The sequence below is a fragment of the Neoarius graeffei genome, chromosome 14 (genome assembly GCF_027579695.1).
Source record: "Neoarius graeffei isolate fNeoGra1 chromosome 14, fNeoGra1.pri, whole genome shotgun sequence".
Taxonomy (NCBI): Eukaryota; Metazoa; Chordata; class Actinopteri; order Siluriformes; family Ariidae; genus Neoarius; species Neoarius graeffei.
In genome coordinates, this window is record NC_083582.1 from 45,336,343 (window position 1) to 45,363,846 (window position 27,504).

Consider the following 27,504-nt stretch of genomic DNA (forward strand, 5'->3'; position numbering starts at 1 on the left):
GAAGCTCCTCTCAACTCCTGCTGAGGTGGCACCAATGGTGGCAATCAGACACATGAGTCTATACACCTGAGACATTGCCTCATCAAGCCCGTTTGACTTCATGAAGCTGATAGCCTCACACAGTTTTCGGGAAGAGTGGATCTCTGCATCACTGTAGAAATGCTGCAGTTCCACCTTCAGTTTGGCCTCATCAAAGAAATTCCCATATGTATCTGACAAGTTGGACAATGCACGAGAAGGGAATTCTGCTTTAAATGATTCAAATTTGTCAAAGTCTAACAGCTCCATGAAATGCAAACGGCCAAGCTGCTGGAAGCGCTGTGTGAGTTGGGCCTTGATGCTGTCATGCACTGAGTCATAGAGAGTTTTATAGACCTGGCGATGGTCTTGCTCACCCTGCCTTCTCTTTCTCCTGTGACCAAATTCGGGGTCTTCTGTGAGACTGGCAGCTTTGCTGTATGTTTTCTCAAAAGCCCTGTCTGACTTCAGCTCATTAAGCAACTGCATTAAGTTTTCTATGCGCTGTTTGCAGAAGGCAACATCCATGACTTTCTGTTGCAGTATGTTAAATAAAACGTCGGTCTGTGCAAACAGCTCCTCAAAAGTAAAAAGCAAGAACATGAACTCAAAGTCTTCCAATTTTGCCTTCAGGCCATCCACCAATCGAGTTGTTTCATCATCCATAGAAGGATGTTCTAGAACGCGGGTAAATGTGTTAAGCAATTTTTCATGGTTACCTGCGACGGTATTCACGACCCTGGATGAGAAATTCCAACGTGTTGGAGCGGTCTTTGGCATTCTCGCACAATCAGATTCCTCAAGTAGTGCCACCCTCTTACTTGATTTGGAAAAGAATGACGTGAACCCACCCAGGTTTGCAAAAAAGACTCGCGCTTTGGGTATGGCCTTGACACCTTGACTAAGGACGAGATTCAGGCGGTGGGCGTGACAGTGAACAAAAGTAGCGGCTGGAGCAACCTCTCTCACTTTAGCCTGCAGTCCATTGAGAGCCGAGGCCATCACCGCAGCACCATCGTAAGTTTGTGCAACCAACTTCTCAGCGAAGTTGTAAGGGGACATCTCGGACTGCACAAACTGAAACAATGACTGCGCATCCCTCCCACTAGACACGTCGAAAAAGCCCAGAAAACGTTCCTGAATAATGCCCTGACTGTCCACGAACCTCGCGATAATTGAGAGCTGGGAATGACAGCTTATATCAGTGGTTTCGTCAATCTGCCATGAAAAAAACGGAGTCACGTTTAATTCTTTCGATATTTCGTGGCTGATTGACGTGCCGATTGCACAGATCAAGTCTTTCTGGATGCCACAGGACATGCCACTAAAAACACCAGAAGACTGCAACTGCTCTGCCAGCAAATTGTCATACCGTGCAATCAGTTCCGTCAGCTCCCTATAGTTTCCCTTGTTGTCTGAATTTGGCCCTTCATCCCGCCCCCTAAATGCCAGCTCCTGCATGCCCAAATACGCCACAGCATCAATCAGACGCCTCAGTGTATCTCTGTTGCGACGCACTTTAGCATTGTGCTGTGCCACTTGTATCCGCACACCCTCGTCCACTAGCTGGTCAACTGGCACACTGCCTAGCAATTTCAGGCAAATAGCTGCACCAACGTGTTCCTTGGTCTGGTCATGGCGCTTGGTGGCCCTGTCCAAATTTTTAATGTCATTAAATCCCTGCACAGACCATGTTTGGGATTTGCTACCCATCAACAGGCAAGGCCAGCAATACAGCCGTTTGGTTGTGACACTGCCTGTTAGCCATGGGTATCTCCGATACCACGAGGTGTTGGTGTTAAACACACTTAGCTTACCATTCGGTTTCTGAATGTTAAGTTGGGGAACTGGTCTCCCTTCGGTTTTGATTCTAACCTTCTCCTCATAACCCAGTGTTTGAAATGGCGTGTTTAACATTGTGTACACAATGTCACGTTCCTCCATCGCGTTTTATTAAGTTGATAAACTACAACAAAGCAATAGCCAACAATTAGTCAAATTCTCCGCCGTCCGCACTACTCAAAACGACACTACTCTAGCTCGGCAGTGACACTGACAGTAAGTATGCTATGATTTCAACCCGCCAACTCATCCCTTCATTCTGATTGGCCGCACTGACGAATGCAGCTCTGCTGATTGGCTGCTTGATGACAGGCAAATAGACCCGCCCAAATGGAGGAATCGCCTCCCTTTCGCCCATTCACTCCCATGTTAAAAGAGGAGCCCGCGAATCGCCCATGTTCTGAGCGCATACAATGGATGTCAATGAGGAGGTTAGGGAGGACGATATTTTGGCGAGTTTTTCTTCCATTTTTAATTGATAAAATATAGTTATTTCAACTGTTTTGACATGTTTTAAACGTTTGTCTATTAATTATATGCGTTTTTTTAAACTAATGTGTCCTGGAAATTCTTTCTTTAAAATTTTAAGGGAGGATCTTCCTCCCTTTCCTCAATGGAGGAGTCGCCATTGATATATATATATATATATCTCATCTCATCTCATCTCATTATCTCTAGCCGCTTTATCCTTCTACAGGGTCGCAGGCAAGCTGGAGCCTATCCCAGCTGACTACGGGCGAAAGGCGGGGTACACCCTGGACAAGTCGCCAGGTCATCACAGGGCTGACACACAGACACAGACAACCATTCACACTCACATTCACACCTACGGTCAATTTAGAGACACCAGTTAACCTAACCTGCATGTCTTTGGACTGTGGGGGAAACCGGAGCACCCGGAGGAAACCCACGCGGACACGGGGAGAACATGCAAACTCCACACAGAAAGGCCCTCGCCGGCCACGGGGCTCGAACCCAGGACCTTCTTGCTGTGAGGCGACAGCGCTAACCACTACACCACCGTGCCGCCCATATATATATATATATATATATATATATATATATAAAACCAGACCCTGTCTCCTGTCTCAACTGAAGTATTTGCTTGTCTTTTTGTATTACAGAATAATTCCCACCACAAACCCATTAATCATTAACAATGACTGAATCAGTGATACTTAAGAAATTAAATTACTGATTCAACAGAAATACTGAGACTGCCATATGATTTCCACACTCAGATACAGGCTGGGTCTGTTTTTTCGGAGCCAGTCAAATCAAGCCCAAACATAAGCACTTTCTGTTGTGTGCCATACTTGTGTGTGCTTATCTAAGACATATACCTCAATGTCAGAAGCAATCCAAAATTTCATACAGTTACTCCAGTGTGAGTGAATCACTGTGAGAAAACAATCGTACGGTAAGCAATGATGTACACTATATGGCCAGAGGTTTGTGGACACCTGACTATCACACCCACACTGTATGTGGTTCTTCCTCAAACTGTTGTCACACAATTGTACCAGATGTCTTTGTATGATGTAACATTACAATTTCCCTTCCATACATGTCAACCTTTGGTCAATCAAACCTGTATAACCAACCTCCAAAATCCGTATTTCCCTTATAAAATCCGTATAAGATGCAAATTAAAATAATTTACCTAAAATTTGAATGATAATTAACAATGATATATCCCAGTTACTTTTTATTCAATATTAATAACGATAAACCTTCAGAATGAATACAAAGTATTTTTCCAGTCTCACCTGTGAAAGGTAATCCCATGTGATCTCGTTTGGACAGTAAACCTGTTGGTACAGTTAAACGCAGCACATGAATGAGGCATCTTTATTCTCGGCTACTGTCTAGACGCTATACCAGAGACGGCTGAAGAATCTCCACTTTGCCACATCCAATATGGCGGCGAGGATGACATATGATTCTACGCAGAAGGCGGCGTCTTTGTTTATATGTCTATGACTTCACGGTTGGCGGGATTCTCGCAATGCGGTGTGCGCATGATCAAAAGTGGAACGAAGTCTCGCTACCACAAGATAACGCGCGATTTCATAAGACTCTTTACTGGCTGTCTGTGGTGTACAGTACGTTTATCATCGTGGGAATTGATTATAGCTCTAAATAAATATTGAAGTTTTTTTAAAGAATCCGTATAACTTTATTTATACGCCCGTATACTACGTTTATTGAATCAAATCCGTATAAAATACGGACATTCCGTATAGGTTGACATGTATGCCCTTCATTGGAACTAAGAAGCCCAAACGTGTTCCAGCACACATCTGTACACAAACCAGTGTTGTCTTCAAGTCACTAAACCTCGAGTCCAAGTCCAATCTCGAGTCCCCAGTGTTCAAGTCCAAGTCATTAAAGAAAAATTTAAGTCGAGTCTGAGTTGAGTCCACTATTGATCCGAGTCGAGTCCGAGAACAAGACTCCAACCGCATCATTTGACGGTGGCTGTTTTAGTGCCATTAACATTAGTTTGTTCCTGAACATGCCGTATGAACAGGTCAATGTGCATTCTCTTTGTCAGGGAGTGCGAAGTATTCTGTCAGAGATGGTTGGGAGACAGATGTAAGTGCAGAAGATGTGTTTATTAATACAATTGAAGACAGGTAAACAATCCAGAACGCCAGGCAAAATTGTAAAACAGTGAAACAGGCAATAGGTCGAGCGAGGCACAAACAGGCTATCGCAGACTCAGCAGAATCAAAGACGAGAAACAGGAAATCAGGGATCAGGAAACCAAACAAGGAAAAAAAGGCTTGGTAACATGTCAGCAACCCAACTCAATACTTTGCAAAGTAAATGTGTTTTTATATAGGTGAGCTGATTACGCCTTAATCCTGTGCAGGTGCAAGTTGTTTACAGCACGCACACGAGAGTCTATCTGATGCACGCGCCAAGGCGCGCAGGTGCGACACTCTTGCACGAAATTAGTACAAAATTAATGTAGAACTAAATATCGTATGGCAAATTATTATGGCATGTTACAAAAAATAAAGAAAAAATCCGAGTCCTTGTTTCCAATTTACAAGTCCGAATGCAGTTAATGCATGAGTCCGAGTCCGAGTCCGAGTCATCAGTGCTCAAGTCCAAGTCAAGTCACGAGTCCTTAAAATTAGGGCACGAGTCGGACTCGAGTCCGAGTCCTGGACTCAAGTACTACAAGCCTGGCACAAAGCAAGGTCCGTGAAGATATGATTTGCAAGGTGGCTGTGACTCAAGTGACCTGCACAGTCTGAACACCTCAACCTCACTGAACACCTTTGGGATGAACTGGAGCACTGACTGTACCCAAGGCCTTCTCACCTGACGTCAGCGTCTGATCTCACTAATGCCCTTGCGGCTTAATAGGCAAATCCCTGCAGCCACACTTCAAAATCTAGAAAGCACACATGGAAAAATGGTCAGGTGTCCACAAACGTTCGGCCATATAGTTTATCTTGCTAGTTCCCACCCACTAGCTAGCTCTCCCATATCACACAGCAACTATTAACCTGGGAGGGTGAGAGCAAGTAGGTGTTTCATCCAACCCACATGAAATCAGACACCATCATGCTATGTTATAGAGCCAACACATTCAGAATGAAACACTGATTAACCATGCAGTACATGATCTCACAGACACCCACAATGGACTGATTGGCTAGTGTTGCTCTGATCAGCAGGGGACAGCACTAAGAGAGCAATGCTGTCCAGTTTTGCTGTCTAGGACTCCCTATCACAGATGGCTGGAGAATTGTCAGGGCTTGAACTTATGATAGTCTAATGACAGCGTAGGGGCTTTTCTGTTGTGCTTCTTGGGAGTCGTATCATTATTGTTTTTCTAAATGGAAATAATCTCTTTTTCTCCTGCAGCACTGACTATTGGTGTTAGTCCTAGAGAGCTAATTACAATCTGCTCAGCTCAGCAATATCTGTGTCTTTAATGTCTGTAATAAAGTTTGTGTATTACAGCATCAAACTGTAATCCTTAAAATGATCTCCAATGTAACCAAGAAAAAAAAACAACACAGTGTTTTCTGCTTTTTTTTTCTTGTTTTTTGCTATCTTAGCTTCACATTGTGTAGTTTTGGTCTTTTCTTGATCTTTATCTGTAAAAGTTTCAGCATTTTCAAGATCTTGGTTCCTATTAGTTATGGTTTTGTCTTCGGTTCAACTATAACAATCTTTACTACAACACTGGAAACTAGTTAGCGAAAAACGATTGATTTTATAAATTCTCGGGAAGCTCTGTAGTGTGTATACTGTTTGTGTACCTAGGTTTGTGAAGATGATATAGTGTGAAGATAACAGATTCAGATTTGGAACAGCAGGATTTTAATGTTGCCTCCTGGGTGCTGGAAAAGAGAAGAGAATGCCTTCTACAGCACATTATAAAATATTACCTGACACAGATGTCACACTGTGAACTGCAATCTCATACATGTACATTAGCAATGCTGCTTCCCCTCAATGCTCCTCACATTAGCTCAGCTTCCAGAAAGCTTGCCAAGAACCTTGAGGGCTAGTGAACTTCTGATTTGTAGTTTTTCTTTCAAGTAAAATGGGCCTTGGTTCATTGTCTCTTATTCCAGTGTTCCAGTGAAAGTGCAGTGCACACAAATGTTCATAATGTTTGCTGTATAAATATCAAGCGAGCAATATATTTCAGCAAGGCACCGGTTTTATGCAGAGTTAACTTTGATTAGCAGGTGTATGACCCCAGGAGGGCAATTACTTTGACAGAAATAATAACAGCTGGCATTAGACTTTTTTTTTTCAAAGTGATGGATGGCATCATCTTGTTTCTCTGTGGGTGCTGTAGTGTTAAGGAATCTTTGCCTATGCTTCAGTCATCATGTGTGTGAGTATGTGTTATATACATGTCTGCATGAGTATGTGTATCTGGTTGTATTGGAGCTGTTTCTTTTACAGCACTGAGGATAATGTGTGGGTACAGTGTCTATCCTGTGAAAAGTCTCACCCTTTGGTCTGGGTACACCATCAAGAGTGCGGCTCAGTCTGTTCACCATCTGGAGCAGCAAGCACACCCAGCCAGCTCTGTCCCACTCTCCCGCCAGTCCCTTATGTTCATATGCAAAGACACAACTCTAAAACTACGTATTGGAATGATTTAAACTAGGATTGCATCAGTAGCATTTTTTCTAACTGAGTAAAAGTATGAGAACATGTCTTTTGGTACTCATCATTGCCGAGAGCAATACTAATACAGAAATGAGTAACCTCCTTACTATTAACAATCAGGTGCATTATGGAACAGGTTTATTTATTTATTTATTTTTAAATTCTGTTCATGTTGGTTGTTCCCATGTGCTGTTTGCACACTTGTGCAGTGTTTTATAGCTAGAAAGAAGATCTATGGAAGTGCTATGTATAGTTTTGTTATTGTTATTCAATCTAACTGTTCAGTTTGGTACTGTACGTGGGCTGTATATTGTGTCCTGTGAACTAATGGAAGAACCAGTGTGTTGAGTACATTTTGAAAAAAAATAAATGCACTCTTAATACAATATGAGTATAATATACTTGAAGTTTTAGTGTAGGGCCATCCTCACTGTAGGTGCAATAGGCTTATCAAATCAGTCTCATGTAAAAAGGGATCAGTCTCATAAATTAATTAATCATTAATTCACGTGTCTAATAGTTTATAGCTAAACTATTAAAATCAATGGAATAGCTTAGTGGTGATGTTGCTATAGTTTTAGTGAGTATTGTAGCTCTAATGTAATACGTTTACTCTAGATCTATAACATTCATATAACAACCAAATGGGCGAAGGCAATTAGAATACTTGTTTGGCAGAGGTTGGCACTCAGTGAATGCTGTAGCAATAGACAGGACACAGTTGATTCCAAAGATACCATTTATTGAAATAGTTGACATGAATTAGCAAACTAATACTGATCAGATATAGCAACAATAGCAGCCAAGGAATAATTCAATATAAATGGTGATACAACGTATACAGGTAATAATCAGTATGTATATAATGATAACTAAGGCACTAATGGGGATCAGAAGTAATAAGCTATATGCAAGTGTTACAGTGTAGGGGCGAGTGGATGTTAAAATGTGAGAGGGAAATCACGTGTTTATGTGTGTCTGTGTGAGAGTGTGTGTGTGAGTATGTGTGTGTGTAAGAGTGTAGGCGTGTGTATGTGCGCGGCTGCGCACTAACGGGATGAGGAGGAGCTAGGGAGAAAGGGCGTGCGCAGGTGCACGATAAGGAGGAGGGGAGTGAGGCTGTGAATGGAATGCGCGAGCCTTTGTGCTAGGCCTCAAAGCCAAACTTCTACTCAACCTTAGCTACTCCTGAAATCCCAATGTTGAGAGGTGTGGTGCGACGGAGGAAGTTAAAAAGAGAGAGAGAGAGAGAGAGAGAGAGAGAGAATGCATGCACGATCTAACTAAATACAGATAGTAAAGTAAATCAAACAACACGCGGTCTAAGACCAACTTTCATGTGAATCAAAATGCGTACATTTAAACCATAAATGAATTCATCAGACTGTACAATTCCTCTCTGGGGGGGAGGAGGGGTAACAGGAGGACAGAGGACGGGAAGGAGCAGTAGCCTAGCCTAGCCTAACAATAAGCAATACCGGACAATGTGCAATATCATGTGCAATATAAAGTGTAATATCTTTCCTGCTCCCCCCCACACACACACACACTTACCCTAACCCCACTTCTCCCCCTTTCCCCCCTTCCTCTCTTCCCCATATCTTATTCTTTTATATTTGTATATGTAAATACTTAATTTATTTTAATTTATCTAGAAGTTTTTCTCTATTTCTTTTCTCTGTTTATCTGTAATGATGCTGCTGGAATCTTAATTTCCCTGAGGGAACCCTCCCAAAGGAATCAATAAAGTTTTATCTAATCTAATCTAGATGCCAGCCTTACTTGAGATCGCTCTTGCTTGGCGACTGAAAGTGTGCTATCTGTTATCTGAAGACAACACAGAGCACAGGTCCAGGGAGAAACAGTTCTGTTCCTTTCACTTTTACAGCTCGTCAGCTGAAGATCTTCGGTGTCCCGTCGGTCGTCCGATAATCTGGAAGGAATCTTGTTTGTAGTTCGTTAACATTGCGAAAGGGAAAAGGGATCCGGTTGCCTTTTCTCTTTAAAATACTGCGTGGGCTGCAGTAACTAACTGGTTCAGTTATTATTACAACTATGCGAAGATCAAATACATTGAACTTTGGCTAAAGGTCCGGTATCAATAGCTCGTTCTTTGTCCTTTGTTCTCCTGTAGCACAGATGCAACGGCGTCTCTTTTTCACACATGGAAACCCACCGCCAGAGAGAAAGAATTTTGATTCCGCCGTGGGTTTAAAGCACAGTCATGACGTCACTGTATTTGGTATCCGGTATTATCTCTGTATCCAATACCATTACAGGGAGTCAGAAGAATGGGCGGAGATAGAACATGGCATCAAGTACAGGGATTGGTGTGTTCAGCGCTGTACAGTGAAAGGGGGAAGTGGCGGCCTGCAATGAGGGGGTGTACCAGACACTGCAGCGCTTCCAGCTGTCAGGTACATTGACTAGGGAGTCAAGTTTGGTTTGTAGTGTTTGTATGTGTTTGTATAGCATGTACGCAATTCCTGCCATGATGACCCAGCCACTGAGGAGGAGTCCCAGGGCAACCAGACTAGCAGGGTGTCCTAGATTAGATGACTGTCTGACTAATTGGTTAGAGAATATGGTTTTTATTCCAGCTGGTTTCAGATTGAACTTTACCATTTTAGTCCCTTCAGCCAGGAGCTGCTGTTGAAGGGTGTCATCAAAGTTCAGGTCATGACCTTGGAATGCATCTATCATTTCAGTTTCGGTCTCATATCTATCAGGGTTGAGGTGATGTAACGCAATGTCATCTATATGAATGGTAGCTCCCTGTGGGACATTGAGGAACACCGTCTGGTTGGGAATTTTCATCCTAGTGACTGTGTCATGCCGGATGTAAGACATCAGGATTTCAGTGTTTGGGGTGTTAACTATCCATCAATTACCTACTCTTTCTACCCTAGTTTCAATGCTCTCATCCTTGATGGACATACTACCGATGCACTTTTGTTCAGGGGCATCGGTTCTCAGTCCACACAAATGCTCAGTTGTGTCCCTAATGAATGGGTTGCTTGGGCAGACCCAGTGTATATCTTTGGTAGAGGTGCACATGTTCAAGTTAAGGATGAGGTAGAGAGATGGCTTGTCATCGTGGTACACTAACATGGGTGGTGTTTTGATATGTATGTGGATGTTGTCTTTTTAGAAGCCTACGTTTAGGACAGATTTCAACCTATAGATGCCCTGTCTCTCAATGATGGGTAGATTAAGTATGAATCCTATTTCCAGGTCTTGCGGGTTAACAAATATGGGAATAGCACTGCCAAGACTATATGCCAGATGTACTTGTGAGGTGTATACGTTACTGGTGGTGGTAGCTTTCAGTATGTTCTCGACCATGCTAAGAGGAACTAGGTAAGGTGGGATTTTTCCACCACTTAAGTTGTTAACTGAGCTACTAACTTCTCTCAGCAAGTCCTGCATCAGATCTCTAATTACATGCACATGGGTTATATCTGACTGTACAATTCCTGACAATGTGTCTAAAGTGTGCAGGGTGTTATTTATTAATGCCGAGTGCATGTTGACTGTGAGAATGGTTCCCTGCAGGGTTCTGCCTAGGCCCTGCAGCTGGTCCTGTTGGACAAACAGTCTCTGTTGGATTTCTGGGTGAATACTTAATGGTGGTGCATGCCTATGGGGTTAGTGACGCATGCAAGGTAAAAAAAAAGAAAAGGTGGAGTGAGGCTGCTACGGGCTATCCACCCCCCTTTGGACTGGGGGAGCATTTATATAACATAGCAAGCTGCTTCTTGATGTCAGCCATGAGCTCCTTCAAGGTTTCTATTTCTGCCCTAAGTTGGCCCTTGGGTTCAGTCTCTTTGCCTTTGAACCCACGCTGGAGGCCATAACTGGACTGATCATTTGGTCTCCTATCAAAACGATTTCTCTGCGGCTCACAGAGGTAATGATCTTGTTGTCGATTACTCTGCTCCTGGTGGGTCGGTTCCCTTCGTGGCTGGCGGCCATCCGGCTTGCTCAGGTCATTGGTACCATAACCAACAGCTCTCCTGGGCTCTTCCACCCGCCTTGTTGGTGATTTTGTGGGAAGCAGTTTTGGGTGGTTGGTTTTCAGGTTGACCCTTCTGACAGTACTTCACAGCCCTCTAATTCCAACAATGCGCTACCCTGAGATTGCATGTTGAGCACCCTTACGTCCTCATCCAGTTTGTTGGTTGGGCGCACAACTGTCTCCTATGTCATCTGGGCCATCCGTCTGATTTCCAGGGCTTTGAACCGGTTCAAGGAACGAAAACGAAAACCGGGAACTTTTTCTATTTCACATGGAACAGAAACGAAACCAGAAACTTTATTATTTTTTATGTTCCGGAACAGAAACGCTTATTAAAAATAATGGTAACCGGTTAATACCGGTTTTTATTTCGTTCCTCAAAGTTTCCGTAGCCTACAAATAAAATAGCCATTCTTCTCCTGCGCAAGTTTCTATGACCCGCTGGGGTTCACTTCCTGTGTGATGTTCGCTGACTGAATGGAGAGAGCGGGAAGGTGGACTGCTATCACGTCTCCATGTGATAATAAGTGAATTACTGAGTGTCTGAGCAAAGAAGAGCCTGAACGTTGCAACCTCCCTATTGGCTGTTTGTAAAAATGTATCAGTTGTTGCCCTTCCCATGGGAATCATCGCGGGCTCGAGAGACGAGACCTGACGAGTTAGTTCGTTGGTAGCAGAACAAAATGTCTGGACACAAATCGGGTTTTCAGAAAAGGAAAGAAAATAAACGGAGGGTTGAAAATACAAAAAAGGAGGCAGAAAATGCAAAACGAGTTTTAAGGTAGGACAAATGGTTACTTTTCTGAGGCAGCCCGCCGTGGCTGCAGGCTTTCAGTTGTCACTGAATGGTTACTTTTCTGAGGCAGCCCGCCGTGGCTGCCTGCAGGTTTATTTATTATAGCCCATTTAGTTAAAATAGTTGATATAAAATGTTTATAGTTATAGTTATGTGATGGTTGTCCTGATTTAGACTGGGTTTTTTTTGGGGGGGGGTTTGCGCGATGTTGCACCCAGGTCCAGATTAGGGCAGAACCGGCCCTGGCTACATTTCAGGTGTAGTTTGTTTTATGTATGTATGTACTTGCATAGATGTGTACTTGGGCTTCCAATATGGTGCCTAACAAAATCTCGCAGCGTGGTGACGTCATGCGGTAGCCCTCTATAGGGCCTGACTAGCCTTTGGTAACACACTAAACGAATTATCTTTCATTTTTGGCACTTTTTCTGTTTGTGTAGATGGGAAGACATACTGAGAATCCAAATCGCCAACATTTGAAATAATAATTGTTTTGAATTATTTCTTGTCTTATTTAATGAAGGCTGTAATAGAATTAGCCTACATTTGGCTTAAGCTTGATGAGACAGAGACATAACTTTATAGCCATTTGTTAAACAGCTGACAGGGAACGTAATTAACCGTTCCGGGAACGAAATGTTTTTGTTCTAACCGGTTCAGGAACGTCTATTTAATGGTGGAACCCAAAACCGGAAACGTTAAAATTCTGTTTCTGTTCGGAACGAACCAATAGGAAAAAAATTCTGGTTCAAAGCCCTGCTGATTTCCCGCATTGTTTTCTCACCTTGTCAGCACCTTAGCGTGAGTGCGCACACATGGGTGAAGATTGTGCAGAAACAAGGATCTGAAACCTCAGTCTTCTTCCAGGCCTGGTGCATTTCTGCCTCGGAAGTAGGCGTTCCTCAGTCGCCTGTAGTACTCTCGCGGGGGTTCTGCTTGTTTATGTTTAATTTGAATGGTGCTGATGGTCGCCGATGTCTCATCTGTGTAAGTTGAGTACTCTTCACGCAGAATGTTGTAGAGTCTGGAGTACTTGTCGCAGATACGGGGTGGCTGGGTTTCGATGAACGCATGAATGCTTCTACTGGTTGTCTTCCAGATAAGCTTAAATTTCTCCCTTGGTGTGGCCTGGGGCAGGTCAGAGAGGCAATGTTCCACTTCTCTCAGGTAGTCTTCAATGTTGGAGTTGCAGCTGTCGGGGTCAAATCGCTCGATGTCCTTTGCAAAGGAGTCAAGCTGGTGCATACGGAGGCCAGGGGAATGGTTTCTTTGGGTCCTCCTGGACCTTTGGGGAGGTTCGCTCTCTGAGCTACTTGATGATGAGTTTGATGGAGGGGGATACCTCGCATGGTACTCATCAGAAGAGGAGAAGGAAGAGAACGAGTGTTCATAGGTGGGGTTTACTGCCGAATACTTCTTATTCTTCTCCCTTTTAATGGTCAGGAGCTTTGGGGGCCCCTTGAGTGCAGGTGGGCATGATTCCACTCCACCGGGATTGCGAGAGGGGGTAGCAACCTGGGGCTTTGGTTTGGAAAGGGGGGGCGTTTGGCGACCAACCAAGAAATCTTCGGAGTCTGTGTCAGACTCTGCCCTTCTCCCAGCTCCTGGCTCTGTTTCTGCCTTTGCCACCATGGATGGTGCATGAAGCACCGCTTGGGCCCTGGCGCACATTTTTCGACTTTCTTCCTGGGCCCAGTCATTGGCAGCTTTCCTGCTATACCGTTCAGCTAGCTGGAGTCTATGGGCACAGTCCTCTAGCGAATTGTTGGTAAGCTTGAGTTCATCGCACAGGGTCTGATTCATTCCGTCTAGCCGGTTGCGGCTAGCACTCAGCTCCTTGTTCTCCTCCCAGAGCGTTTCCAGCTCCCTGTTCTCCCCCCGGAGCGTTTCCAGCTGCAAACAGGTACGTTAGTGATGGAGCAGAAATAACCTGCCTACCACCTCTTGGATGGTGATGACACTGCGTTGGGGATTCTGCACGTATCGTGTCAAGCTGTCAATCTCTGTCTGACACTCATCCTGGGTTAATTGCCCAAGTTCTTCCCTTTCCTTAGGAGAGATTTTGAGGAGATCAGAGATGAGGTCAGAGAGGGGAATAGGTTCCAGAGGAGGAAGGATATCCTCCTCACCTCCTGACGTATGTGGGGTACTACGGCGGCTCATCCTGACTGCCTGGTTCGGGCACGGACCTACACCTGATGAGCTAGTGATGTGGGCACTATTGCTCAGTCTACCCCTTTTAATGTAAGCTAATGTCGTGGCTACGAGGCGACAACAGACAGGCTGTGCTCAAACAGCGAAAATAAGAAAATGCACAGGTGAGGCTTCTAACCTGTGGCTCTTGTTTACTATCACTCTCTCTCAAAATACGCCAACTAACTATGGCAACTGTACTTGTTTCTACCAATGGCTACTGGTGATACAGTCACTTACTAGCTGTGTTCACAGTATGACTGACACACAAGACCATTAGTTAAACAACACTATCACTACACTGCAGTTAGCCCAAAATACACTCTGGTATAGCCTTGGCAATTCCACTTGATTAGCCTATTACTGAGTAGAGGCCTGGAATGGCTCAACACTAAATTTATCTGTTATTGCTACAAAAATCACTGAAGCCAACAATACCAATCCTCACACGGGGCACCAAAATATGTAAAAGAACATGGCATTGAGTACAGGGATTGGTGTGTTCAACGCTGTACAGTGAAAGGGGGAAGATGGTTACTATGGCTACGGATTGGCAGCCCCCCCACATCACTCACCTACTGACAAGTTAAAATTCTATTCACAGCCCAGATAGTCCACATCACAAGTCAAGTTTATTTGTATAGCGCTTTTAACAGACATTGTCGCAAAACAGCTTTACAGAAAATTAAAAATTAATTAAAGACTTTAAACATGAGTGCGGCAGTTCCGTATGCGTGGGTGGACAGAGGACGGCAGGACAGAGATCAGGTTCAAAAGAGGCTTTATTGCCACACTTTTCAGTGAACAATCTGAACACCCAAACAGACACACACACACAACCGGCGTCTAGTTCAGGGATGCTCCTCTGCTCTCGCTCTCCCTACCTAAATAGGGCGTGGTCACTGGGAAGACACACACAAACACAGGTTAATTGCCGTCAGGTGTAGTGATTCTGCCACTTACCTTCCCTGACTCCACCCTCCTGTCACAGACCGGCGCTTGACCACGCCCCCGCTGCCACATACCCCCACCGCCCGACTCAGGCCGGGCGGCCGTCCGGCCTGCAGCCGACTCCGCCCCCCCCCCGACGGGAGAGGAAGTCTGCCACGACCGTCTGCGCCCCCGGCCTGTGGACCACCTTAGAATTGAAGGGTTGGAGTGCCAGATACCAACGGGTGATCCGCGCGTTGGCATCTTTCATGCGGTGGAGCCACTGGAGGGGTGCGTGGTCCGAACAGAGGGTGAAAGGGCGCCCCAGCAGGTAGTAACGGACGGTGAGGACTGCCCACTTGATCGCCAGACACTCTTTTTCTATGGTGCTGTAGCGCCCCTCACGCACCGACAGCTTCCTACTGATGTACAGGACGGGGCGGTCCTCCCCATCCACCTCCTGGGACAAAACCGCCCCCAGCCTTCTGTCCGATGCATCGGTCTGCAACACAAAGGGGAGAGAAAAGTCAGGGGAGTGTAAAAGTGGCCCCCCACACAGTGCAGCCTTTACCTCAGAAAAAGCCTGCTGGCATTGCTCCGTCCACTGGACCGGATCTGGTGCCCCCTTTTTAGTGAGATCAGTCAGCGGGCTGGTGACGTCCGAATAATTAGGTATAAACCTACGGTAATAGCCAGCCAGCCCCAGGAACTGTCTCACCCCCTTTTTGGTCTTGGGCCTCAGGCAGGCCGCAATTGCTGCCGTCTTATTAATTTGGGGACGCACCTGCCTGTTGCCCAAGTGGAAGCCCAGATACCGTACTTCCACCCGCCCAATCGCACACTTCTTTGGGTTGGCTGTGAGCCCCGCTCGCCTCAGCGACCTAAGGACGGCCCTCAGATGTTCGAGGTGCCTCGGCCAGTCATTACTATAGATGATGATATCATCTAGATAAGCGGCCGCATAAGTGGCGTGGGGGCGGAGGACTCTGTCCATCAGCCGCTGAAACGTAGCGGGCACCCCAAACAGCCCAAACAGAAGTGTGACGAATTGGTGTAAACCAAACGGTGTGGAAAAGGCCGTTTTTTTCTCGGGATAGTGGAGTCAAGGGGATCTGCCAATATCCCTTCGTCAAATCCAGTGTCGAATAAAAGCGAGCAGTGCCAAGTCGATCGAGCAACTCATCAGTACGAGGCATTGGGTACGTGTCGAATTTAGACACCGCGTTGACTTTTCTATAGTCCACACAGAACCGGACCGACTCGTCGGCCTTGGGTACCAAGACCACCGGGCTGCTCCAGTCACTGTGGGACTCCTCGACGATGCCCATTTCGAGCATGGCCTCGAGTTCTTCCCGAACCACTTTTTTTTTGTGTTCGGGTAGCCTGTAAGGGCAGCTACGCACTACCACCCCTGGGGGCGTCTCAATGTGGTGCTCTATGAGGTCGGTGCGACCGGGCAGGGGCGAGAACACGTCTGAAAACTCGGTCTGCACCTGGGCGACCTCTGTGAGTTGGGTCGGGGAGAGGTGGTCTCCACAGGGGACCGGAGAGGTACGTGATGCCAATGCCCCTTTTTGAACCGCCGACCCCAGCTCCGCCTTCTCCGTAACCACCGACACCAACACCACGGGGACCTCCTCATTCCAGAGTTTAAGCAGATTGAGGTGGTAAATCTGTAGCACCCCACCCCTGTTCGTTCGCCTCACCTCGTAGTCGACGTCCCCGACTCGCCGTGTGACCTCAAAGGGTCCTTGCCACTTGGCGAGCAATTTGGAGCTCGATGTGGGCAACAGTACGAGTACCTTATCTCCCGGTGTGAACTCCCTAAGGTGCGTACCCTTGTTGTACAGGCGGGCTTGCCATTCTTGGGCCTGCCGCAAATTCTCCTGGGTTAGGTGGGTGAGTGTGTGGAGTTTTGCACGCAGGTCCATAACGTATTGAATCTCGTTTTTACTTTGTGAAGGTCCCTCTTCCCAATTTTCCCGCAGCACGTCTAGAATGCCGCGCGGCTTACGTCCATATAATAATTCGAACGGGGAGAACCCCATGGAGGCTTGGGGGACCTCTCGCACTGAAAACAACAAGGGCTCGAGCCACTTATCCCAATTATGTGCATCCTCACTTACGAATTTTTTAATGATATTCTTGAGGGTGCGATTGAACCGTTCCACTAAACCGTCCGTTTGTGGGTGATACACGCTGGTGCGGCTCGGCTTAATCCCCAATAACCCATACAGTTCGCGCAGTGTCCATGACATAAACGTGGTGCCTTGATCAGTCAGAATCTCTTTTGGGATTCCAACTCGGGAGATAACGCGGAAGAGCGCCTCCACAATACTGTGTGCTGAGATATTGCGCAGGGGCACTGCTTCCAGGTATCGCGTTGCATAGTCCACCAGAACTAATATAAAGCGGTACCCTCGTGCTGACTGATCTAATGGCCCGACGAGATCCATCCCAATTCTTTCGAACGGGGTCTCGATTAATGGTAAAGGGCGCAAAGACGCTTTTGGAATGGCCGCTGAATTTACTAACTGGCATTCGCGGCACGCCGTACACCACCTACGAACATCGCCGTGAATCCCCGGCCAATAGAATCAGGCCATTATTCGGACTAATGTCTTATCCTGCCCTAAGTGTTCAGCCATGGGATTAAAGTGAGCCACCTGGAATACCAATTCCCAGCAGCTCTTCGGAATTAAAAGTTGCGTGACTCGCTCTTTAGTTTGAGTGTACTGTGTCACTCGGCATAACCTATCCTTCATAATCGCGAAGTAGGGGAAGGACGGGGTGGCGTTCGGCTGGAGCGTTTGACCATCGATTACTCTCACTTGGTCAAACCCATGCCTCAGAGTCTCGTCTCGCGACTGCTCTAATGGGAAATCTGCAAGGGATTCCCCAACAGAGAGAGGAGGGGCCGGCGGCTCCTCACTCTGACACGGAGATGACGTAGATGGCTCTGTGACAGCTGCTCCCGCCAAAGCGACACCGGGACCTCCCCCTGTTAAATGGCAGGACCCACTCTTTACTAAGTGTGTCATTAAATCCCGAAATCCCGGCCAATCAGTCCCCAAAATTAAAGAGTGGGTAAGGCGAGGATTAACCGCCACCTTCACTATAAATTTTTCCCCTCGGAAAAAAATGTGGACCGACACCAAAGGGTAGCTGTGAACGTCCCCGTGCACACACAACACCTTCACCCCCTGTGCTCCCCCCAATGCCTCGTTTTGCACCAGGCTTTGGTGAATTGAGGTCTGATTACAACCAGAATCCACCAACGCCTGATATGTATCCCCTTGAATACTCACCGGTATGCGATACGCTCCGGCCCGATCGAGGGCGGCTCCTGGCGCGTCGGGGATCCGAACCACCGCGCCCACCTCCATTGCCGTGCACTGCTGTTGGAGGTGGCCCGGTTACCCGCAGCGCCAGCAAACCGGCCCAGGCTTCCTCTCTGCACCGGTGTTCTGGGGCTCACTCACCTGAGGGGGGGGAGAGACAGACACAGAAGGGAGAAACGGGAGGGCACCGTGGGTGCGGCAGGCCGGCTGGGGTGGTGCCGGCCCCCGCCTCCACGGTGGGGGAATGGGGCGAGGACGGGACACAGGAGGAGGGGGAGAGAGAGAAAGAGAAGCGGAGAGAAGAGAAGAGGCTGTCTGCTGTCCTGCCGCTGGAACAGCCGCCAAATGGTCCTCCGCCAACTCGATGGCCCAATCCAGCGACGCCGGGCGGTGGCACTGGACCCACTCCGCGGTTCCTGTTGGTAGGCGCGCGATGAACTGCTCCAGCACCACCTGGTCGATGATTCCCTCGGCGTCGCAGTTGTCAGCCCTCAGCCACCGCCAGCAGGCGTCCCAGAGTTGCTGGCCAAACGCAAACGGCCGGCCGACTTCCTCCAAGAGCAAAGCGCGGAAGCGCTGGCACTGCTGCTCCGGGGTGTGCCCCACACGCTGGAGGACGTCCCGGCGGAGGTCCGCGTAGGCCAGCCGGCGGTCGGCGGGGAGCTGTAGCGCGGCCAGCTGCACCTCTGCCGTTAGCAGGGGGAGGAGGCGCGCCGCGCACTGCTCCATCGGCCACCCCGAGGCCTCTGCTACTTGCTCGAAGAGCGTGATAAATGCCTCGGGGTCATCTTGCGGACCCATCTTGGTTAGGGTGAGGGGGGACGGGCCCGCGGTGGGAGCGCTGGTGGATCCCACCGACGCGAGGAGGTGCCGGAACGCCTCTCAATCTTCTTGCTGGGCCAGCACCAGGGCCTCGAAGCGCTGCTCTTGTTCCTTTTGGAGGGTGACTAGCACCTGGTGCTGGCTTTGCTGGGCCGTGGCGAGGGCGTGGACCAGGTCGGTGAACGGGGAGGACTCCATGGGGCTGATCGGCTGCTGCGCTCCAATTTTTCCCGGGTTTCGGCACCACTGTGGCAGTTCCGTATGCGTGGGTGGAGCACAGAGGATGGCAGGACAGAGATCAGGTTCAAAAGAGGCTTTATTGCCACACTTTTCAGTGAACAATCTGAACACCCAAACAGACACACACACACACACAACCGGCTTCTAGTTCTGGGATGCTCCTCTGCTCTTGCTCTCCCTACCTAAATAGGCCGCGGTCACTGGGAAGACACACACAAACACAGGTTAATTGCCGTCAGGTGTAGTGATTCTGCCACTTACCTTCCCTGACTCCGTCCTCCTGTCACAGACCGGCGCTTGACCACGCCCCCGCTGCCACATAGAGCTAATTTTATCCCTAATTTTCTCCAATGAGCAAGCCTGAGTTGACGGTGACAAGGAAAATTCCCTCAGATGACATGAGGAAGAAAGCTTGAGAGGAACCAGACTCAAAAGGGAACCCATCCTCATTTGGGTGATAACAGAGAGTGTGATTATAAATAACTCACTTCTATAACTGTGTTCTATATGGTCAAAAAGTATAACTGTGTAACCAGGAAATTCATTATAGTTTTAGCATGAAGTCTATTTTGTTGAAGTTATTAACTGTTCATTGATGGAAACTTGAATGTAAAACTGTTCATGAGAATTACAGTCCTACAGTTATCATGTCAGTTATAGTCCTCAGCCATAGATGCATTACTGTAAGTGTCCAGAGCCATCTTCCAAGTGCAACTTTCAACTGTCCCTATGGGGCCATTCTTCACAGGAGCGATGTGATGAGACTCCAGCCAGACGTAGGGCATCAGGATGGATCAGGCAGGTCCGAGGAGCAGAAGAGGTCAGCATCATTGGTGTCTCAGTATTGACACTCAACTCGACAGAGAGGGACAGACAAAAGGAAGAGACGAGAGAGAGAGAGAGAGAGAGAGAGAGAGAGAGGAAGGGGGGTTGTTAGGTATGCCCAATGTCACTTAATGAGTAAGAACAGTTTTGCACTGAGTGCAAGCAGGGACTCTGGCAAAACTAACTATGACAGCATAACTAAAAGGAAGAGCCAGAAGGTAAAACAGACATGAGGGAACCCTGGGACATAAAGCAGCCAGCCACTCCACCGTCAACAAACGCAAGTGAGTGAGTGAGTGTGGGGGGGAGACAGGATCCATACATCCCAGTTTACCAGAAAACTCTATGCCTGAGGACCCTCCAGATCGACTCCTTTAGCTAATAAAAACTATTAACAAAAGACTTCACTAAAAATATATGTTTTCAGCCTAGGCTTAAACACTGAGACTGTGTCTGAGTCCCGAACACTACTTGGAAGGCTATTCCATAACTGGGGAGCTTTATAAGAAAAGGCTCTGCCCCCTGATGTAGCCTTCACTATGTGAGGTGCCAACAGATAGCCTGCACCTTTTGATCCAAGTAGGCATGGTGGGTCATAAAGGACCAGAAGTCCTTTACACAAACAAATAAATGAAAGAAAGAAAGAAACTAGAAGGGCAGTTGGTAGAGTCCATACCTCCACCAAGCCACATATTAACACATTCAAATATTTATTTTGTTTACATATATATCCATATTTGCATCAAAATCTAATGAACTGTTCCTTGGCCCATGGCCCACCTTTCCTCAAAATTTCATCAAAATCTGTTCACTACTTTTTGAGTTACGGTAGGAACAGCCAAAAAAAGGAGGCGAAAACAAAGTTGGTGGAGGTCATCAGCATATACATGCATGCATACTCTAAGTTAATTAAAATATTTATATCATATAAAAATTAAGATGCTCTGATTTGTCATGAATTAGTAGAAAATGGTTCATTTAAAAATTCCATCAGCACGTCTTCACTGAGGATTGAGCTTGGCAAGAATGCAGATGGTAAAAACAGGGTGTTGCTTATGTTGATTTATGACCTTAAATCTAAATTACAGATTTTCAGTATCTTACATGGGATCTTCAAGATTAATTGGTAAAATCAGATACACTTGCTAAAGGTAGTATTTTGCTTCTGTTCAGCTCCCTGACGGTTTTACTCTCCTTTCCTGTCTTCACATTGGAGTTAATGTATTACTCTGAAATAGCACATTAAGCTCTCCATTGACTTCATTCACACTTTAATCTAAGTGATTGTTCTGTGCATTCCAAGCCCTGTGCTCTTAGATGAGAATGAAAAGAGAATTTGTCACATGGCACCCGTGTTCATGAAGAAAATCTGGCACTCATCCAGATACCAGGGGAAAAGCACTTTTGAAAAGGGCACTACCTGAGCAGCATTTTTTATTCTGTCACCTCTACTGCAGTCTCGTCAGACACCTGAGGGGGAGTTTCTGCCCTTGGACCAAAGAGAGCTGGACGTTGGGTTTGGAACGGGCGCTGACCAACTCTTCCTGGTCTCTCCTCTCACCATCTGCCATGAGATTAATCCCAAGAGCCCGTTCTTCGACCTCTCACAGCGCTCACTCATGAGTGAGCAGTTTGAGATTGTTGTTATCCTTGAAGGGATAGTGGAAACCACAGGTTAGCATCATACTGAGATCAGTAGACAAACAAAATAGATTGGGACCTAAATGATTCATGTCAAGCCATTATGTGTTCAGAGAAAAGCATGATAAATATAGATGCACTCAAAGGTAAAAGCAGTGCTTCACTGCTTGTCTGTGTGGTGCTATCTTTTTCCATGCTGGATTGATTGCCTTCTCTCTCTCTCTCTCTCTCTCTCTCTCTCTCTCTCTCTCTCTCTCTCTCAGGTATGACGTGCCAGGCTCGGACATCTTACACAGAGGATGAGGTGTTGTGGGGGCACCGCTTCCTTCCTGTCATGTCTTTGGAGGAAGGTTTTTTCCGAGTGGACTATTCGCAGTTCCACAGCACCTTTGAAGTGCCCACACCTCCCTACAGTGTAAAGGAACAGGAAGAATCATCTTGCCTGCCTTCTCCTGCACCCCCTCTCACCCCAACACCAGGAGATCCACGAAGCCGCAGAGAGCGCATCTTCTCCCTTGATGGTGCCTCCCACACTGAAGGAACGGCTTCTAGATTGCCCAGCAAGCTCCAGCGTATGAGCTCCAGAAATGGTAAAGAGGCCGGGAAAGCCAGCAGTACACAAGCAGCTGAAAAATTATCCAACACCGGCGACTCCCTGCGCTCGTCAGCTAGGCTGGAGGAGTCCAACAACCAGATGAAGGCAGAGCCACACGTCCTGTCAGCAGGAGAGCTGGAGCATCACAGACTGCCTCTAATACCTACTCCAGTGCCAGGGTCCAACCTCAACCAGTTGCCAGTGGTTGGCGGCCGGCCCGAGGACAACCTGCCTGAGAAGCTACGCAGGATGAATGTGGACCGCTGAGCCCTGAGCCACAACTCAGACCCAGACTGGTGAATAGAAAGGCTTTGGGAAGGCAAAGCTAATTCTGAAACACAGATTCAATACAGACTTTAGCTGGACTATACTGTGATTCTTTTAAATTATTACACAAAGGAAACAGCCATGTCTGTCATTGTCAAATTGATTACATCTTCATCTGCCAGCATTTAATATATTTTCACAATTGAGATTAAATTAACACTTTCGTTTTTGTGTAAACTATTCATATGTATCATGCTACTCTATTTATTAATGTATGCTTGACTGATCAAACTAAATCATGCTCTTGTTTTAGTTCTGATTAGGCATGTGCCGATAATCAGTTATACAATAAGGCAATGAATATGTATATTTGACATTCACAATCTTGTTAGGTAGGTAGAAAACATCTGTCTCATTTGAAAGGCAGCATAAGATAGGCAAGATATATTGCACAATTTTGAAGGCAGCATTGCATGTGTATTTCTTAGCAGAGGTAATTTGTTAACAAAAAAAAAGAGAACGAGCTGACTAGTCATCTCACTTTTCAAGCTATAGTCCTATTTAAAACTCCAAGTTGTGTTTTTATCCAAGCTGAACTAAAACGCAGTGCAACAAAAGTCACATGCACAGCTTGCTTGAGGTGACGTATATAATGGCGCTGAGCTGATTCAATGCCTACTGAGGTTTTGTTTAAAATGCTGCCAGCAAAACAGGTGCCAGTAAATATGTAGTTATTTACTGAAATACAATATAGTGATAATATTATAGACGATGATAAAAGCTTAAGCAATTAATGTGATATGAAAATTTCATATCTGCACATATCTATTTCGGATAAATCTATATTTTCAATAAGCTGGTTAGAAATGCTTTATTTAAGATGATGCGTTATTGGTATGTAAAGGTTTTATAATGTGAAAAGCTATTGTTCCAGTTAATTGTCTTTCAGTAAGTGGTTACTTCAACTACTAATTTTCTCCTGAGATAAACAGACTGAATATGTGAATTACACCCAGTAGACCCCATAAGGCATACAGAGTGACTTTAAAATGCATCTTCTGTCATTACTATATCCATATGGGTGACAAATTAAAGGAAACTTAATGGCTCTGTTATTTTGTAGGAGTAATTTATTTTTCTGCCATGGTCTGAGTCCAATTGTCTCCTTATATGGGAAAATCACTACAAATCAATACATGGTTCTTTTGCCTGATCACCTTTATCCTGTAATGAAACATTTCTGTCCTGATAGAACCGGTCTCTTCCTGGATGACAGTGCTCTGTCCACATGGCATGAGGACTCAGTGAGGATGGAAATTATTAAATTATATGCTTTGGCCTTCACAGTCACCACATCTCAACTCAATTAAAGATACGAGAGATTTTTGACCCTGTGCACATTTCCACCATCATCAAACTATAAATCAAGGGAATATGTTTTGGAAGAATGGTGTTCATCTTTCTATTACAGTTCTTGAGACTATGCCAGTTTACATAAAAGCCTAACGCCTTAGCTTTAGTTTGGGTTTTCTTTTAATTTGTCACCCACTTGCAATACAGAATGCAGGGTGTGTTGATAACGTGTACTTATCAAAGTATATGTCTTTATTTCTCCATGCATATCATTAAATCATATTTTCATCTATTCAAATGTTACAATAAATGATTTAAGTGCTCGTTTTATGTTATAACAATTGACATCTACAATCTATTATACAGTGCATGTCGACACTTAGTGCAAAGAATACAGTTCCCAGGGAGAATTGATTTTGCGCAATGCTACATACATGACACCTGACACAGCATCGTTGCAGTGACTGTCAAACACGCATGTATCATTTACATTAAAGTGCCATTCCACCATTGGATGTATTCTTTGGCATAAAATACAATATATTTTATGACAACATGACTAGACAGAGAAATCTTTTAGCTTCAAAATGATATATCAAACATAATTTTTTGACAACGACAAGTATATTAATTTTGCGACCAAAGTCACCTACCCTTTTAATTTCTGCGCGGTAGTGAAACGTGATGTCATCGGCAGGTTCCCCTTCTTGTGTACCACGTGTCGGTCTATTTTTAGACCAGGAAACCCCCAAAGTGAGAGAGTCATTTCTGCTCGTATATGGGGGCCAAAAAAATTGCGAAAAATTTTGAGTTAATCTTTCAGTTAGCTAGATTTATTGGTATTAGCTAGATTTATTGGTATTATTTTTATCGCGTTCTATCCGCCATTGCTGATAATATGTGCCACGTCACACGTCACGTGGTACACAAGAAGGGGAACCTGCCGATGACATCACGCGCGGAAATTAAAAGGGTAGGTGACTTTGGTCGCAAAATTAATATACTTGTCGTTGTCAAAAAATTATGTTTGATATATCATTTTGAAGCTAAAATATTTCTCTATCTAGTGATACCATTTATATATGTTGTCAAAATATATTGTATTTTATGCCAAAGAATACATCCAATGGTGGAATGGCACTTTAAGATCCATTAGCGTACAAGGAAATGAGACACTGGGGTATCAGAGAGATATTTGTAATTACCATTTCTACAGCAACCTTCCAGCTCTCACCTTAGGCTGCGGGCAGAAGTGAAAGAAATTCAGTTAGTCCTCAGCAGGGCATCGATCACAGATATTTGCCATGCATTATGCACCCACCACAACGTCATTACTCTTACCCGTAAAGAAGGAATTTCCAGTGCATCCTTCATTACCAAAGCCACTCAATCCTTCTGGAGCAGAGAGGATATGTTTCACAGAGGGACAGCCTGTCCTGCAGTCTAAGCATGGGGCAGCGTACTTCATATCCTCAAATATATACAGAGGACATCAGCCCTTGATTCAAGTATAGGAGGAAAGGTACAGTCAGTGCTGAAGCTGTCCTTATCAAAACTGTGCATTTCTGTCATTGTTTGGTTGTTTCAAAAGTTTACAAGATTGTACCACAATTTAGAAAATGGAAATTGCACCGCAAGCAACCATAAATCATGAGCACAGTGACCTGCACTCTACAGAGCTGCAGATGAATTACAGAGTACATTTATACTGGGGGTGTAGCTAACCCTGACATGGAGGACAAGGTTATTTCTCTGCATTCAAAGACCCTTCTGAGACACTGTATCGATTGCTCAGTGTCGCCATATGAGTCTGGACAAATGTTACATCTGAATAATCATGGATTCTCTGCTGCATTGCTGTAGCAGAGCACCAGCAGGGTATTGTGCTCAGAGACGTGCGCACAGGAGGAAATGTGAATCATGGACAAACATAAAAAAAAAGGAGAAAATGAAAGCACTGAGTGCTCATTTGGTGAAAGTAAAAAATCTATCTGTTTCAGAAGACAACAATGACTGTCACTGATTTGTGTAATGGAAACCTTCTGGGTTAAGTACATGAGTTTACACAAGATGACACTGTCTGCACCAAAAGGCTGTACACAAAGCCAAAATGTTCACAGTCACACTCACCATGTTGCCCAGATGCTCATAAATATCTAATGAACCCCAAATAAAGAGGATCAAATACACTGGCATGTATGTGCCCAATCTCTGCCCAGTGTTCCTGGACAAGCAGGGGATAGTGAGCTGAGACTGGGAATATACAATGCAGCAAAAAACTTGGTTCACCTGCACACTTCACTTTCACTCCAGGCACCACAGATGTTAAGGGAAAATGTGCCACAGACTGTATGGTTGTATCCCTCATAGGGGCAAAAACATCAGGAAGGATACAGAAACAGTTCTTTGTTTACAAAAATAGTGACAGAAATGGCATTTCTTTAAAAGTTTTCAGTCCGTAGACAATCATTACACTGTGGTCAAACTGTAAGTAATAATCAGTGGAGTGGAGAGTGGTTTGAAATTACATTTAAATAATTTTTTTACACCAGGAAAAAGCACTCTGTTTCTGTTAATAACTGTTAAAGGGGACATGCACAGAAAAATAAACAGGCTAGAATTATTACACATTTTGTACAAATGCATTTCCCTTGTATTGTCATACTGGGTCACATAAAGCAGGGCTTTAAAATTCTTTTAATTTCCCGTTCACTTCAAGGCACCACCAAATTGGCATTTTGTGGGTGGTGTCAAAGGTCAGCATTACGTTGAATTATTGATAGGTTTCCTGTATTTTGATTGGCTCACTGCTCCTGACACCGCGATATAGCTGGATGTACAAAACATTGTTGAAACATGGTGGAGTTCAAAGCCTATGGTTGTAAAAACTAATAAACACGATAATAAGGGAAAGCATATTTTTTTCTGTGTTCCACTGCTGCATGGCTATACAACTCGGGAACAGGTCACACTTTAGAAGCACTCTCTTTTGGTAGAAATTCTGCTGTTTGTGAGGATCATTTTGAGCCCGATTGTTTTGAAAGGAATCTCCAAGCTCAATGCTGTGCCAACAATATTCCAACACCATCCACAGAAAAGGGATTCAGGCCATGCAAGCTGATTAACTAGTTCACATGTGATATAATTCAGAGAGACTGTTAGATCTAGATCTAGGTCTAGGTCAAAAAAGCTGCCTTGCTTCCATCCATCCATCCATTATCTGTAGCCGCTTATCCTGTTCTACAGGGTCGCAGGCAAGCTGGAGCCTATCCCAGCTGACTATGGGTGAGAGGCAGGGTACACCCTGGACAAGTCGCCAGGTCATCACAGGGCTGACACATAGACACAGACAACCATTCACACTCACATTCACACCTACGGTCAATTTAGAGTCACCAGTTAACCTAACCTGCATGTCTTTGGACTGTGGGGGAAACCGGAGCACCCGGAGGAAACCCACACAGACATG

The 27,504-nt window shown here is 45.4% G+C and overlaps 1 protein-coding gene across 1 annotated transcript in view; it reads left to right on the forward strand.

Annotated features, from left to right (window-relative positions):
* Positions 1–22,809, forward strand: part of kcnj19b (potassium inwardly rectifying channel subfamily J member 19b) — a 36,675-nt gene extending 13,866 nt beyond the window's left edge. Inside the window, exons 2-3 of the mRNA XM_060939777.1 lie at positions 21,637–21,853; positions 22,084–22,809. Of these exons, the coding sequence (XP_060795760.1) occupies positions 21,637–21,853; positions 22,084–22,682 (816 nt within the window). The 3' untranslated portion in view covers positions 22,683–22,809. The remainder of the gene's footprint in view (positions 1–21,636; positions 21,854–22,083) is intronic.
* Positions 22,810–27,504: the final 4,695 nt, after the last annotated feature.